The 15,140-nt window shown below is 39.2% G+C and overlaps 3 protein-coding genes across 3 annotated transcripts; all 3 read left to right on the top strand.

Moving 5' to 3' along the window:
- The first annotated feature begins 3,411 nt into the window (after window positions 1-3,411).
- LOC136277639 (tetratricopeptide repeat protein 4-like) lies at window positions 3,412-6,543 on the top strand. The gene is made up of 4 exons (XM_066160017.1): window positions 3,412-3,508; window positions 4,936-5,097; window positions 5,384-5,461; window positions 6,446-6,543. The coding sequence occupies exons 1-4, from the start codon at window positions 3,412-3,414 to the stop codon at window positions 6,541-6,543; spliced, it is 435 nt and encodes a 144-aa protein (XP_066016114.1).
- A 506-nt stretch (window positions 6,544-7,049) lies between these two features.
- On the top strand, window positions 7,050-9,995 carry LOC136277638 (uncharacterized). The gene has a single exon (XM_066160016.1). The coding sequence runs from the start codon at window positions 7,050-7,052 to the stop codon at window positions 9,993-9,995; it is 2,946 nt and encodes a 981-aa protein (XP_066016113.1).
- Window positions 9,996-10,220: 225 nt separating this feature from the next.
- On the top strand, window positions 10,221-13,613 carry LOC136277637 (tetratricopeptide repeat protein 28-like). The gene is made up of 2 exons (XM_066160015.1): window positions 10,221-10,250; window positions 10,782-13,613. Exons 1-2 carry the CDS (start codon window positions 10,221-10,223, stop codon window positions 13,530-13,532), a joined length of 2,781 nt encoding a protein of 926 aa, XP_066016112.1. The 3' UTR covers window positions 13,533-13,613.
- Window positions 13,614-15,140: the final 1,527 nt, after the last annotated feature.

Here is a 15,140-nt window from a genome sequence, read left to right as displayed (position 1 = left end):
AAAAGTTTTCGCTCATTATTAAAATGGTTACTAAAATAGATGATACAGTCCCTTTAAGTCCCCGCCGCCACTTTATTCAATCAAAATAAAAAGGCCATAGATGATATCAAATAGATCATGGAAGGGAGGGGGGAGGGGTAGTTTTGTTACTTCATGATTGGCCATTTTCGTGGTGTTTGAATTGTGATGGGGGGGGGGGGGGGAAGCAAGTCGGCACGTGCCCGGATACCCTGACGAAATGCTGCCAATCGACCTGTTGCTAAGAACGACATAACCATTTTATAATTTTGCGCGCTAACATTGAAATCTAGTACAACCTTTAAAACCCGATTGTTTCATTTAGTTGAATATCAAAGTCGTGTGTTCAGTAAATAACCTATATAATAAAGTATGAGGTGATAGGAGAGTGTTACCCACCGCAGCTTTAGTATACTTGGCTTTAGTTCAAATTTTCAGGTAGTCTAAACATAATTAATAGAGGAGAATGGTTATAAAGGCCGGCAAACACCAAAGGAGCAAACAAAGATTTCAAGATTTCTGTAGGAAGGTCCATGACCGTGCACAATCTTTTATTTTCGCTCATAAACTATACGAGAATTACGTAACCGAAACGTTTCTATTGGTTAGTTTCTCAGTCAGTAGTAAACAACAATTATGTTTTGTGCACCGTCAAGACCGAAAGCCCGAACAAAAAATTTCAACAAAGAACTTTGTCGGGTTTCATAACCATTCCCCTCTATTAACTATGGTCTGAAGTGTCAACCGTCTTCTCGTGCGTAACCTCCAGGAGGCTCTCGATGAGGTTAACCGTTAGCCGTTAAACTGGCCAAAAATTTAGCCGCTAGCATTGAAAACTGGAACATTTTAACCGTTAGTGTTAGAAAGTCTTCTAAGACTAACGTAAATCTTCTAAGACTTTCACTTTCGTGGCTTAAAAAGATCTTAAAAGAAACGTCGTCGCTTAAAAAGGAAGTCATTGACTGCTGAATTAATACACTTGACCGATACTAGACTAACTAGACTCGATACACATGACTAATATTCGACCCACAGTTGACCGATATACCACCGACAGTTGACCGATACACCACCGAGATATGAACGACTCTAGACCGATATAACGGTCGATATATCGACCGACACTGCGCTGATAGTTGGTCGCTACATCGACCGACTACCGACCGACTATCGACTGACTATCAACCGAAAGTTGACTGTCGACCAACTGTCGACTGATTGTCAACCGACTGTCGACCGGCTGTCGACCGATATATCGATCGAGTATCGATCGACTCTCAACCGATATATCGACCGCTATATCGGCCGAGAGTACATATGGTAAACATGATCTCAGTTTTCTTTGCGTGTCATGTGGTGCATGCACTCAATCGTGTTCTGTAATAGCTTTCATGTCGGGCTGATATATGTATTAACTTAATTTACTCCCGTATTTGCGATGCATTTGATCAAAAAGCGATAGACGTTTTTCAGCGTTGTGAAAAATTTTTTTCTTTTTAGTAGACTATTTAGATTCTCCTTCCAAACTGTAATGTTTTACTGATTTCTTTGTTAAATATTAAGACAAGTTGATTTTTCTTCAAAAGAAAGCTAGTGATATATTGCGAGCGTCGATCCTTTCAATTAACTGCTTTTGATTTTTAGGAATCCAATTCATCAACTGGTAATGATTGTCATCTGCTAAACAAAATATGATTAATCAATAATCACATCAACTGAATGTTTTTAATCAATTATATTTTTATCAAAACTGGTTTGGTTCTGCATGCGGCTGCACGCATCCAAGTAGGTGTCTGGTGATAATTTATGTTACTACATGGCAAGGTAGTCTTACATGTAGGTAAATTCGAGACTTCTCATTGGTTCCAACTTGATGAGGATTTTGCCACATAGACCATCATCACTCAATTCAGACAATCATAAAACATGCATTGTTTTACTCGGAATCCAGAAAATTCAAAATAAATTAGTTTAGTCCAAGTGACATTAGTGTATGACTATTACCTTGCTTTCTTGAGCTACTAAGGAATATTGGCACTACGTCAATCCTATACTGCCACAACCTTGGGCCAATATTACCTAATAAAGCCCTCGGGCTGGCGCTTGACGGGTTAGTTAGAAGTTATAATTGACTTTTGCAAAAATGATTTCCACTGTACATGTATCTCAGGCTATTTTGAACTCAAGATCAATTTCTTTGTTATTCTGTGCTTATTGAGAATTTCCGGGCAGGAAGATATTTTAAGCATTTAAGGATTATATGATAAAAAGCAGTCTTGTTCATTAGGATAATTAAAGTTAGCATTAAAAAAAATTAATTTTTCGCAAAAAGCAATGCTAACATGATTGCAAAATTAATTCGTTTAATAAGCACCTGTACAGTATTGAAATCCATTTCAACAGAGATCAGCATACATCAGTGTATATATTTTACTGTTTTTCCTGCGATAAGTGTAACAGTTGAACTAACACCCATCTATATGAATATGGGCGTCGGTTGAACTGAAGGAATTTCAATAAAAGACCTACATTATTTATACGTTTTGACTAGCAATTCCTATTTAGAAATCAAATAAGAGAATTTTACTTTGGTTTTGTAAAATTTGTTTCCTACGAGAAAGGATTCAGCATAAACTCTCCCCTCTTGTGGAGACATGGTGGCCTCACGATTTGTGAGGTGGACTCAGCGTCAAGAGGTCTGCATTTGTAACCTGGCTGGGTCAATGTGTTCTGTTCTTGTGCAACACACTTTCCTCTCACCGTCTATCTTTCCACCCAGGAGCATAAATGGGTAGCAGAAATTAGTCAGGGAAGCTTGATGAAATGCTAGGGGGGATGGGGGGGGGGGGGGGGGCTACCATAGGATGGACTGGCATCTCGTTCAGGGGGTGGGTAGTTACTCCTAGTCGCTTCATGTGAGGAAACCGGGATTATAAGCTCAGGGCCACTGCTCAAATACAGACTATTACCTAACTACCTACAGACTCTTTGAGTTTAAATAATTTAAATTGCTGCTGTTACAAATTATATGAACTTGCAACACAAAGAAGTTGATGTTTGCCCAATTTATCTCAGTCAATTACAAATGTATTTTATAAATCTTAAAATATATTATAATAAGAAGTAAATTGCTGTTCATTTAAAATACTAATGCTTGTTTTCTTCACTATATATATCTCTTGTTCTTTCCCTACTTTTAGTATGCCATTAATATTAATTGCTTGTGATTTTGTGTCTATGTATCCCTCCCATTCTCAGAAGAGAAAAAAATACTTATTTTGCTACTGGGTAATATGTTGAGCTAATGTTCATTAGCATTTGCAACCATCTTTTTTCAGGCCAGGAGAACTTAAAACAGCAACTTCTTGTAGGAAGCATCTTCTTACAGTTGCTATGGCTACAGGAGGAAGTTCAATTAAAGTTCCATGTGAAAATGAAGACTTACCTGACGAAGAAAATGCACCAGATTTTGATGAGGACACTTTACGAGGTGAGTTATGTTCAACTTCGGCTTCAGTTATTGTTAGAACAATTTCTATTCCACCAGTTTCAAGAATTTAAGTAGATGTAGACAAGGATACATACACTGTATGACCACTTTAAAGGATATTTGACCAGCCATGACTCTCTTCTATGATTACATTATGCCGTTCATTGAGAAGGAATTTTCAACACACAAACCTTTGTTATATTCTTTTCTAAAAGTTCAAAGCAAGGACACAAAGTTATTAATAATACGTAAAGACTTTATTTGATCATCATACAACATCCATTTCGTAAGTTTGCATCATTATAATGTACCATCATCATCATCTTCTTCCCCTTATAATGCAGCAGTCAATTTGAAAGCTTCAACATCCCCTCGCTTCTCCTCGAGCAACCCACGGGCTTGCCTGACTGGCATTGAGAAATTTGAATCAGAAGTGTCATGACTTTCCATTAGAATACATGTGTTATATCAATGAATATATAGGTGTTTAAGGTAGACAGTGCACGTTCACTAACAAATGGCTAAGAAGAAAAAAAGGCGCATAAGGTCTAGGTTTTAAAGCTTGGTCAATGTGCTGAAAGTCACAGTTGCTAATTATTTTGTTTTTTACATAAAAATTTGTGACTGATCTCGAAAAGTTTAAATGCCCAGAGGTTTGCTTTAAATTGAATGACGCTTAACTCTCGTCATTATTATTACCACTGTTGTCACCCACATTATTAGCATTATGATAACTTATAATCTCATCTTCTTTATTATCATTCTTATCATTTAAATCCTATCTATTTGTCGATGGGTAATATTGCTTCTGGTTTTTATGATTGCAACATCTGGATCTTATTAACTCAGTAACTATCTAAATGTAATTAAAGCAGTAGACTTATAATTATGCCAACTCTCTCTGATTATCAGAGAGTCTCACAGAAAAAGAACGATACTCTGGGCCCCCCATATGGGTCATCAAACCATCAAGATAAAATAGGATTTGGGTCGGTTCATCGCAGAAATATAACATTTGAACTCCAGGTTTCCTATATCCAATGTTATTATGATTATCTTAGGGTTTTTATCTCAATTTTGTTGATTGCACCTAGATTGTTTCAAAGTAGGGATTACACTTTCTTCTAAGCAATAACCACAACAGCAACTTAGTCTGGACTGGTTAAGCTTTCGACCAAAAAAATCTCTCATAAGTTAACTGAGAAGGGTTTGTCCTGTGAGGAGGGAGGGAGGGGCTGCTGATGTCATCTAAGGTTTTCAGGGGATGGGTCAAGTCAGGCAGGTGCAAAAGTGGCCGCTAGCACAAAAGAAAAATTCTGCAGATTTTAAATCTTCAGATCTTGGCAGCTCTGCCTATACACTAATTAACTACCCACAGACTTTGACAAAACCTATTTTCTATTTTTTTTTTTTTTTTTTTTTTGCAGCCATGGCTGATTTTCACAGGAATCAGGGTAATGAGGCCTTCAAGAAAGGAGATTTAATAAATGCTATTCATTTTTACACCAAAGGAATTAAAATGAACTGCAATGACAAAGAACTGAAGGCCAAACTGCACAACAACAGGGCTATTACACAACTTAAACTTGGTAAGATGATGAGAGATTTTATATACATTGTTTTTCTCTTTTGAAGCTATTGGGCTGTCAATAGTAATTTTCTGCAAAAGGTGATAATTTTGAATGTATGCCCAAAAAGAAATTCTCCGGAAAAATATATGCCTTATCATACACATCATACATATCATCATACATAGAAGTAACGTACCTCTTACCCCAGATATCAATGAGCATCGCAAGCTTTTTCTAAAATTGATGTAATCGTGGCAGGTTTGCTACATGTACAGCTAATCAGAGATATTTATTTCAAAAACAGGAAATCACCAGGATTCACTGAGGGATGCAGAAGCAGCCATTCAGCTGATGCCAAATTCCCTCAAGGCAATTATAAGAGGTTAGATATGTTAGCTGCGCTATACTAATAATAATAATAATAATAATATAGAACTCAACACTCTAAGGTTAAATGAGGTTAAATGAAGTTAAATCTTGTCTTTATTGACTTTCATTAAGAGGTCAAGACCGTCCTGATGTTCATTTGAATCCAGCTCTTGACTGCTATGCCGTGACTTTCCATTATGATGAGAATATTACTCTGAGTTAGATGAAGAACTCAATGCTGGATACAAATCAAGGCAAAATTTCAACACGAGTATTTTAGTTTTCTTTCGCTCATTGAATTAGGTACAGGTGTCAGATATGTTTAGTCCACTATTAAGCTGTTTTGAAAAGAAGGAAGGACTTGACTTAACTCAAAACTGTAAGAAAACTATTAACTCGATCATTCGTCAGGTATAACTCAACTTCAAGTGCTATAATACATGTTTTAATAATGTAACTAGAGACGGCATGTGTAAATCTTATTCTTGGTGAACTTCAAGCCTTTGTTTGAGTCACTTCCTAGGAATTAATTATTAACTCTTTGTCTTTGATTAAATCAAATAAGTTAACTCAAACTAAAGGGAAACTTAGTTAATTTCAAATCAAATTTTTTATTTTGTATTTTGATTAAAGTTGAAATTAACCTAGTTCTAAAAAGGTTTTAAAACTAAATAATGTACTATAATTATAAAAATTATAAAAAAATGGGTTTATTTTTCTGTTTTCATATTACATGTCTTATATTCTATCTCTATCTCTTAGTGATTTTGTGTGGGAATTGTCAGTTGCAATTTAAATGTTCTTAGAAGTTTCAATTATCAAAAGCTAATCTAACTGAAATCTAATAGGGCCTGTTCATTCTTTTCCCTTTGGTTTTTTTGTTTGTTTTTTGTGTTTTGTTTTCTGGTCTGTAGTGATTTAGCTTTCAATGGTTTCTAGTTAGAGCTTGTTATTAAAGCTATAGTAATTATTTGCTTCTTTGTGTCGTTGCCTACAGGAGCCATTGCCTGTGTTGAACTGAAGAGATTTACAGAAGCAATCACTTGGTGTGATAAGGGACTAGCTGTATCCTTTCAAGGAATCTTTAATCTTTAACCATGGGTATAATGGAAATACTCCATAATTTGACGTTTCAAGGGAGAAAATGCAAAGAAGGGTATTAATTACGATGGCAACTTGTGATCTCATACTTTAAGTGTGTGTGATTCAAAACTGTGGGAAAAGTTAATACCTCATGACTTAATAGTGATATACTCCTTTTAGCCATGACTTAGTCATACTATCCATGCCACAACTGGTACATTAATTTAGTTAAAAGACTAATATTAACCCAGTGTATAAACGGTGCGTGGATAGATGATCTCTCAAAATGAGTCAGTAAAAGAAGTCTGGTAATGTTTAGATATATCATTTTGATTTTCTTGCCTTTAAATTTTTTTCCACCACTTAGTGTAACTGCCACTGGCGACTAATACTAACTAATTCTAGCGCAATTTTTAACGCGGAGCCAAACGACACGGTACGGTTAAAACTGCGCTAGAATTAGTTAGTATTAGTCGCCAGTGGCAGTTACATCGTTAAAAATTTGCGATGCTTCAATGATGTCTTCGGAACGAGCACCTGAAGAATTGGACGAAGTAAATCCGCGAACAAGACCTAGAAGACCGAATACGACTCTCGATTCGGATGGAGTTCGTAACGAAAGGATTCGAAGCCTTAAGAACACTCGAAGAGGTCACATAGCAAACGTTAATGCTAAAGTTAATGAAGTCATCGAATTACTTTCTGACGAAAGAAATTTACAAGAAGTAAAGGAAAAACTTACAACCTCCAAAGAGGCCTTTCGTACGTTGGGAGAAGCACACAGAAATTATGCAGCGGAACTCGTAAACGAAGAAGAGAAGACTAAGTGCATAGAGTATTTCAGCCGCGAAGAGGAGAAGTTTACTGAAATCTGTCGACAAGTACTAGACTGGATCTCGAGAGTCGAAGAAAACCTTTTGACTGTTTCACTTCAAGTGGATTCCGAAGTAAACCCAGACGATTCTGTTAGCTGTGCGGATGTGAAAACTTCCTCCAAAGCTTCGAAGATTTCAAAACGCTTAAGTCGCGCCAGCTCACGCGCCAGTCGCACATCATCTCTCTTACTAGCCAGGGCAAAGGAAGCAGTTCGTGTTGCAGAACTTCAAGCAGAGCAAGCTATGTTAAAGAAGAGACAGGAATTGGAGGAGCAGAAGTTCCACCTAAAGCAGGAAGAGTTGCGTCTTGATTTAGAAGCCGAGATTGCAAAGACAGCGGCAAAAGAACAAGCCATGGCAGCTATAGTAACACAGCCACCCCCTTCCATGAATCTAAAGCCCGTGAAGTTGCAGAGGGAATTTAATCGCCAAGAAGAATTTATTCCACCTCCGCGCGCGCAAAGCCATACAGCTTTAAATCCACTGGCACCCGAATGGCCACAAGCCAGAGCTGCTGTTTCCGTCCCGAACGTGCCCATCGCGAGCGAAAGGTTATTTGATGACCAGAGTACGTTGCAACGAGAACAAAATGATCTGCAGATCCAGCAGAATCGAATCGTGGAAATGCTGGCAGCCAATCAGAACAAAAGCAGACTTCCCCAGCCTCATGTCCCAATATTTTATGGCAATCCTTTCGAGTATCACACCTTTGTTCGTTCCTTCGAGAGATTAATCGAATCAAGAACGTCTATTAGTACGGAAGGACTGTATTACTTAGAACAGTACACTGCCGGGGACGTAAAGGAGCTTATACGTTCGTGTCATCATTTGCCACCCGACGAAGGGTACCACGAGGCCTGCAGGCTGATGAAGAAGAAATTTGGTGACGAGTTTAGAATTGCGTCTGCATACGAGTCCAAAGTATTGAATTGGCCTCCCATTAAGCCCGAGGATGGAACAGCTCTCAGTAGATTCTCTATCTACCTAGCTAGCTGTAGAAACGCGATGAAGGGCAGCCAGTATTCTTCCAAGTTCGATCAGCCGGACAAGATTCAGAGACTAGTCCTCAAGCTTCCATACAATATGAGAGAAAGATGGCGTCGGCTTGTAGATGACATCATGGAGCTGCAGAAAAGGCCGGTTAAATTTGATGACGTCATCACCTTTGTTGACCGCGAGGCTAGAATAGCTACAAATCCTGTTTTTGGGAAATTTTCAGTGGACATGAAAGTGGTTACAGACGCCCGATTTCGCAAGGGCTCCCGGAAGACCGTCCAGACACCTGATAAACTAAGCTTTTCCGCACATGTTGACACCACTCTCAACTCCAAGGCAGGCACAAAGTCAAGTACCACTTCCAATGATCCTATTGAGACCCCTTCTTCGGATGGTATCATGTGTCCCTTTTGCAATTTCAGGCACGAGTTAGAAGTTTGCAGATCTTTAAGACGTCGCCCTTACCAGGAGCGCATTCAGTTCTTATCGTCCAAAGGTCTCTGCTTTGGATGTTTGTCGCGAGAGCACCTGGCGAAAGTCTGCCCGGAAAGAAAATCCTGCAAGATAGATGGCTGTCCTAAAAAGCATCCGACCGTCCTGCACACACAACCTCGGGAAAGACCCAAAGAGGACACCGCAGTCGGAAGTGGAATTGGAGTTGCTGATGGCACACCACAAGTGCGCAACGGCATGGCATGTATTAACAACGCCTCCTGTAGCCTCACTGGGGCCGGATTTTCTCGGACAGGCATGGCTATCCTCCCAGTCAAAGTCAGACGTAGAGGAAGCGAGAAAGCAATCACCATATACGCCTTTCTAGACAACGGAAGCAGTTCTACCTTCTGCACAGAGGCTCTAATGAGGCAACTCGACATTAATGGTCCTAACACAAAGATTTCCCTCACCACTCTAGAGAAGAAAGATAGCCTGGTTGACAGTTTTCTAGTGCATGACCTGGAGGTAACCAATTTAGACGAGAACTACATAGTAAAACTTCCCATTTTGTACAGGAGAGAGATACCAGTTTCAAAGGACGATATATTGTCACAAGAGGACGTCGACAGATGGCCCCACTTAGACGGTGTTTACCTGCCAACTGTTAATGCCGAGATTGGCCTGCTGATTGCCAGCGACGTACCAGAAGCCCTGGATCCACTAGAAGTGAAGAATAGTCAGCATGGTGGCCCTTACGCTACTAGAACTCGCTTGGGCTGGGCAGTTAATGGTCCTTTAAAGCGCGATCGACGGGGTTTGCGTGCAACCAGTTTCTTCGCTAAAGCTGACACTGAGCTACGTCAGATGGTCGAAGATTTCTATAACCGCGATTTTGGGGAGTCCATTGCTGATAGCAAGACTGAGCCGTCCCAGGAGGAGCGCCGCTTCATGAAACGTGCGGAGGAGTCCCTCACGTTGAAAGATGGACACTATGAAATTGCCCCACCCTTCAAAGATTTAAAGTGCCCAATTCCAAACAACCGTATTCAGGCTGAACAACGCGCCAGCTGGTTAAAGAAGAAGCTCGAGAAGAGTCCCGAGTTACTTAAAGATTACACAACCTTCGTCGAGGAGCTTGTCGCAAAGGGGTACACCTGAAGAGTTCCCCAGTATCAGAAGGTGTCTAATTTCGTGGGAAAGACATGGTTCATCCCCCATCACGGTGTATACCACCCCCGCAAGCCTGGGAAAATTCGCGTAGTATTTGACTGCTCTGCTAAGAACAAGGGAAAATCACTCAATGACTTGTTGTTGAAGGGACCAGACCTCACAAATTCTCTTTTGGGGGTCCTCACCAGATTTCGTTAAGAGCATGTGGCAGTCATGGCGGACATCGAGGCGATGTTCCACCAGGTAAAGGTTCCAGACACTGACCGTTCCTTTCTCCGCTTTCTGTGGTGACCGAATGGCGATTTGTCCTGTGCACTGAAAGAATACTAGATGTCAGTTCATTTGTTTGGTGCCGATACTATACCAGAACCAGAGCGCGCACAGACCATCAAGGAGATCAGCCTCCAACATGTAGTTGAACGAGCACTCGGCGTGCTATGGAGAGTAAACACCGATGCATTTGACGTTAACACAAGCCCTCCTAATAAGCCATTTTACAGTTGTGTACTTAGTTGCCAAGCCTTTGATTTAGAGTAAAGCTGAAGGTGACCTTGTTGTGATAGAGATCAGTATCTTGTAGGCATAATTACAAAGTAATTTACATTTGAAAAGTAGCAATGCTGTAGCATAACAAGGTAACCCTTAGCCACACTCCTGTTTAAAGGCTTGGAAACCAAGCATGCAACTACAAAAATGGACTATTACATATCAATGTAATCAGAAAAACAATCTTTTTCGTTTTTTATACATTTTTAAACCTTAACATAAAAAAAGATTGACAACAATAATAGGATTTTGTTGTCATTAAGACTTCAGTCTGTCGGAGGAGTTGGAGATAAGTCCGTGGAGGAAAAAGATCGCATTAGCTATGACCATGGTGGTCCAAGTTCAGGTGATGTCAAGAAAGTCATTGACTTCTATAATTGGGGAGCCAAGCATGGGGAGGGAAACACCCATGGCAATCTTGGCAATGCTTATTATGGAATGAATGATTTCAAAACAGCCATAGAGTACCACAACCTAAATCTTAAAATAGCTAAAGAAGTAGGAGACAGGCATGGTGAGGGTGATGCTTGTGGCAATCTTGGCCATGCCTATTACTGTTTCAGTGATTTCAAAAAAGCCATAGAGTACCACAACCTACATCTTAAAATAGCTAAAGAAATAGGAGACAAGCGTGGGGAGGGTTATGCTTATAGCAATCTTGGCAATGCTAATTGGAGACTGGGTGATTTCAAAAAAGCAATAGAATTCTACAACCTAAGTCTTGAAATACTTAAAGAAGTAGGAGACAAGCGTGGGGAGGGTGGCACTTATAACAATCTTGGCAGCGCTTATAAAAGACTGGGTGATTTCAAAAAAGCCATAGAGTACTTCAACCTACATCTTAAAATAGCTAAAGAAGTAGGAGACAAGCAAGGGGAGGGTAACGTTTACGGCGATCTTGGCGATGCTCATCACAGTTTAGGTGATTTCAAAAAAGCCATAGAGTACAACAACCTAAGTCTTAAAATGGCTAAAGAAGTAAGAGACAAGCATGGGGAAGGTGTTGCTTATGGCGGTCTTGGCAATGCCCATTGCAGACTGGGTGATTTCAAAAAAGCCATAAAGTTCCTCATCCTAAGTCATAAAATACATAAAGAAGTAGGAGACAAGCATGGGGAGGGTATAGCTTATGGCAGTCTTGGCGCTGCTCATAACGGACTGGGTGATTTCAAAAAAGCCATAGAGTACCACTACTTAGATCTAGAAATAGCTAAAGAAGTAGGAAACAAGTATGGGGAGGGTAGAGCTTATGGCAATCTTGGCATTGCTTATAAAAAACTGGGTGATTTCAAAAAAGCCATAGAGTACCAGAACCTAAATCTTAAAATAGCTAAAGAAGTAGGATACAAGCATAGGGAGGGTTGTGCTTATGGTAATCTTGGCAATGTGTATCGAACTCTGGGAGATTTGAAAAAGGCCACTGAGTCATACAAGCTCATGCTCGAAATTGCCAAAGAGGTCGAAGACAAATCCATGGAGGCAAGTGCCTACTTTTCATTAGGATGCGTTTTTGAGTCGCTGGGTCGACTGCCAAAAGCCGTAGAACATTACCAAGCCAGCATAACCTTATTTAATTCTTTGAGAGTACTTCTAAAATCTAAAGATGAATGGAAAGTTAATTTTCGAAATCAATATCAAATGGCGTATACGGGTTTGTGTAGAGTTCTTGTAAAACAAGGTGATATAGAGGAAGCCTTACTTGCTGCTGAGAAAGGACGAGCTGAAGCTCTGAAAAACCTCATGGAATCCAGTTTTTGTAGTGGAACAAGTCAGCACAAGATAGGCGAGGAAGATTTAGCGGTTTTAAAAAACGTTCCATCAAACACTGTCTTTCAGGCAGTGGACAGAGCTAACGTCAATCTTTGGGTAGTGTCCGAAGGGAAACAAGTTCAGTTAAAACAAAGTAAACTCAAAGGCTTTGTTTCAGAGAATAGTGGAGCTAGCCAATCCTTTCAGTCGTTCATGCTCGATGTCTATACACAACTTGGTGTTCGTTCTAATGTGAGATGCGAGAATCGATCTTTGGATGCTTTGAGGGCGAGCTGTTCAAACGTGGATGAGAAAACTGAAGAACAAAACCCTCAAGCTCCCATCGAACAAAACGAATGCTTGAGCAATTTGTACGATACAGTTATGAAGCCAGTGGCTGATCTGATACAAGGGGATGAGCTACTCATTATTCCCGATGGACCCCTGTGGCTCGTTCCTTACGCTGCACTCATGGATGGTAATTCTAAATACCTGTGTGAATCGTTCAGAATCCGACTCGCTCCTTCGCTAACAAGTCTTAGACTCATCGCCGATTGCCCAGATGATTATCACAAAAGAAGTGGTGCGTTACTTGTAGGAGAGCCGTGGGTAGCCGAGGTTATTAATAGCAAGGAAGAGAAAGTCTTCGAGCCGCTTCCGTATGCTAAAGAAGAAGTAGAAATGATCGGAAAATATCTGAATATCACGCCAATCACTGGCAGACAGGCCACGAAACGTGAGGTGTTGAAAAGACTCAGTTCCGTTTCCTTAGTTCACTTTGCGGCACACGGATGTATGGAAACAGGCGAAATTGCTCTTACACCTGACCCAGAACGAAGATCTAATGTGCCAACGGAGGAGGATTACATTTTAACAATTGAAGATGTGTTGAATGTTCAACTTCGCGCCAAACTTGTTGTACTCAGTTGCTGCCACAGTGGTCGGGGCGAGATCAAGGCTGAAGGTGTGGTTGGCATTGCGCGCGCTTTTATGGGGGCTGGTGCCCGGTCTATTGTGGTGTCCCTGTGGGCGATTGATGACAAGGCTACTCTCGAGTTCATGAAATGCTTTTATCAACACCTTGCTGAAGGAAAATCTGCAAGCGAGTCACTGAACCTGGCTATGAGAAGCCTCAGAGAATCAGCCAAGTTCCGCGACATCAAATACTGGGCGCCCTTTTTACTGATTGGAGATGACGTCAGTCTTGACTTCATGGCAAAAGAAAGATAGAATTTGAATATAAAATCACATAAATCAATTTTTTTTTTCATCTCAAAAAGAATGACGCAGGAACTTGGAAGTTTTAAATGTTTTTCTATTTTGACAATTTTTGGCTATTTTTCATAACTTTTTACTTTTTCTTTAACTGGAACTTGAGATGTGTAACTTTACTTTTGTGAGGAAATAAAAACAGATTGTTTCATAACAGTTTGATCAATGGAATTGTTTGTTTTCTTACTTTAACAAATTTAATGCTTGTGAATACAATTGTGCATACAATTGTGAATACAATTGTGAATACAATTTTTAAATTGTTTTCCATACAAAAACAAAGAAACCTTTGAAAACCATATAAAAGCCTCTAAAAAGGTTTTTAATTTTACATAACCAAGAGCTAGTCCATCAGGTTTTAATTACGTCTATACTTTAAGCTTTTGATAAGCAAAGAAACAGCTCGTCATTTGCAAAAGTTGGCACATTTTTATTTCAAAATTTTGATCTGCAAAATTTGCAGCCGTACGTTGATTAAACTTGGATGGTTTTTCTACACCAAAAATTTCTTTGTCACGAATTGAGATTAACTTTACAAGAAAAAAATTATTATTACTTTTTTCGATCCATTTTAATGCAATCTAATTCTATCACTGCCAAGATTGCCATTCTAAGCTTGATTTATAGAAGTAAACATCTGTGATAATGTTATTGAATTTGCCGACCATATTTTAGAGACTTAAGATCTACTTTTAGGAGTGTAGCCAGCCTCTATTCCTGAAGGCCCGGGCTACAATTGTTTTCTGCCCGCTTGACTTTGACAATCTGACTCTTACTAATGTTGAAACAAAAATTGAAATTTCGAAGGGAACAGGCCTTCAACAAGTCTAAAAGCTGGCTATAACCCTGATTTTAATCAAACGAGTTTGGTCAATTTTAGTCCATTTTATGAAACACTTATCTGTTGGTTTTAAAGAATCACGACAGAGAGGTAAAAAATTGTCCATGTAATCTAAACAAGGAAAGAGCGAAGGAGAGTTAACTGTAAGTAATGTTTCCATAGCTTTAACTTTTAATGTATGTGACATGGAATTTGTTGTTTTTAGTAGGAAAATATTTACTTCCATAAATCAGAGAAGCAATTGAAAAAAGCCATGTAGTCCTCAAAAGTAATTAATTTGGTGAAATAGTTCATAAATAAATGCAAACTAGTCCGTAGTTGAAAAGTTTCTGAGCTTAAGGAGAAAACTTTCAATTTTTGAAAATTCCCTGTTGAAAATTTTTTCATTGCTTTAAATTTACCTTAGTATAATTTGAAGATGTCTGATAATATCTTTCTTAGATTTAAGAATTTATACTTAGGTATTCAGAGCACTTTTTGTAATTAGAATCCGTTATGTGGTCAAAAGTTTAAGATATACTGTATCACAGCTGTGTTAGAAGAAATTTTTGTAAAATCAATCTTAATTTTGCAGATTTTCGTAACTACCATTGGTATATGCCGGTAGAAAATGCAATAGTTAACCTTGCACATGGTTGAATATGATGTAACGTAGGATTTTAAAAACAAGACAAGGTGGAACCCTTTTAACCAATGTATAATGTCGGTGAATTTCATATGAAGTA

The sequence above is a fragment of the Pocillopora verrucosa genome, chromosome 13, assembly GCF_036669915.1.
Source record: "Pocillopora verrucosa isolate sample1 chromosome 13, ASM3666991v2, whole genome shotgun sequence".
Taxonomy (NCBI): Eukaryota; Metazoa; Cnidaria; class Anthozoa; order Scleractinia; family Pocilloporidae; genus Pocillopora; species Pocillopora verrucosa.
The sequence above is the reverse complement of the archived record's forward strand: the minus strand, read 5'-3'. Positions and strand labels throughout refer to the sequence as shown.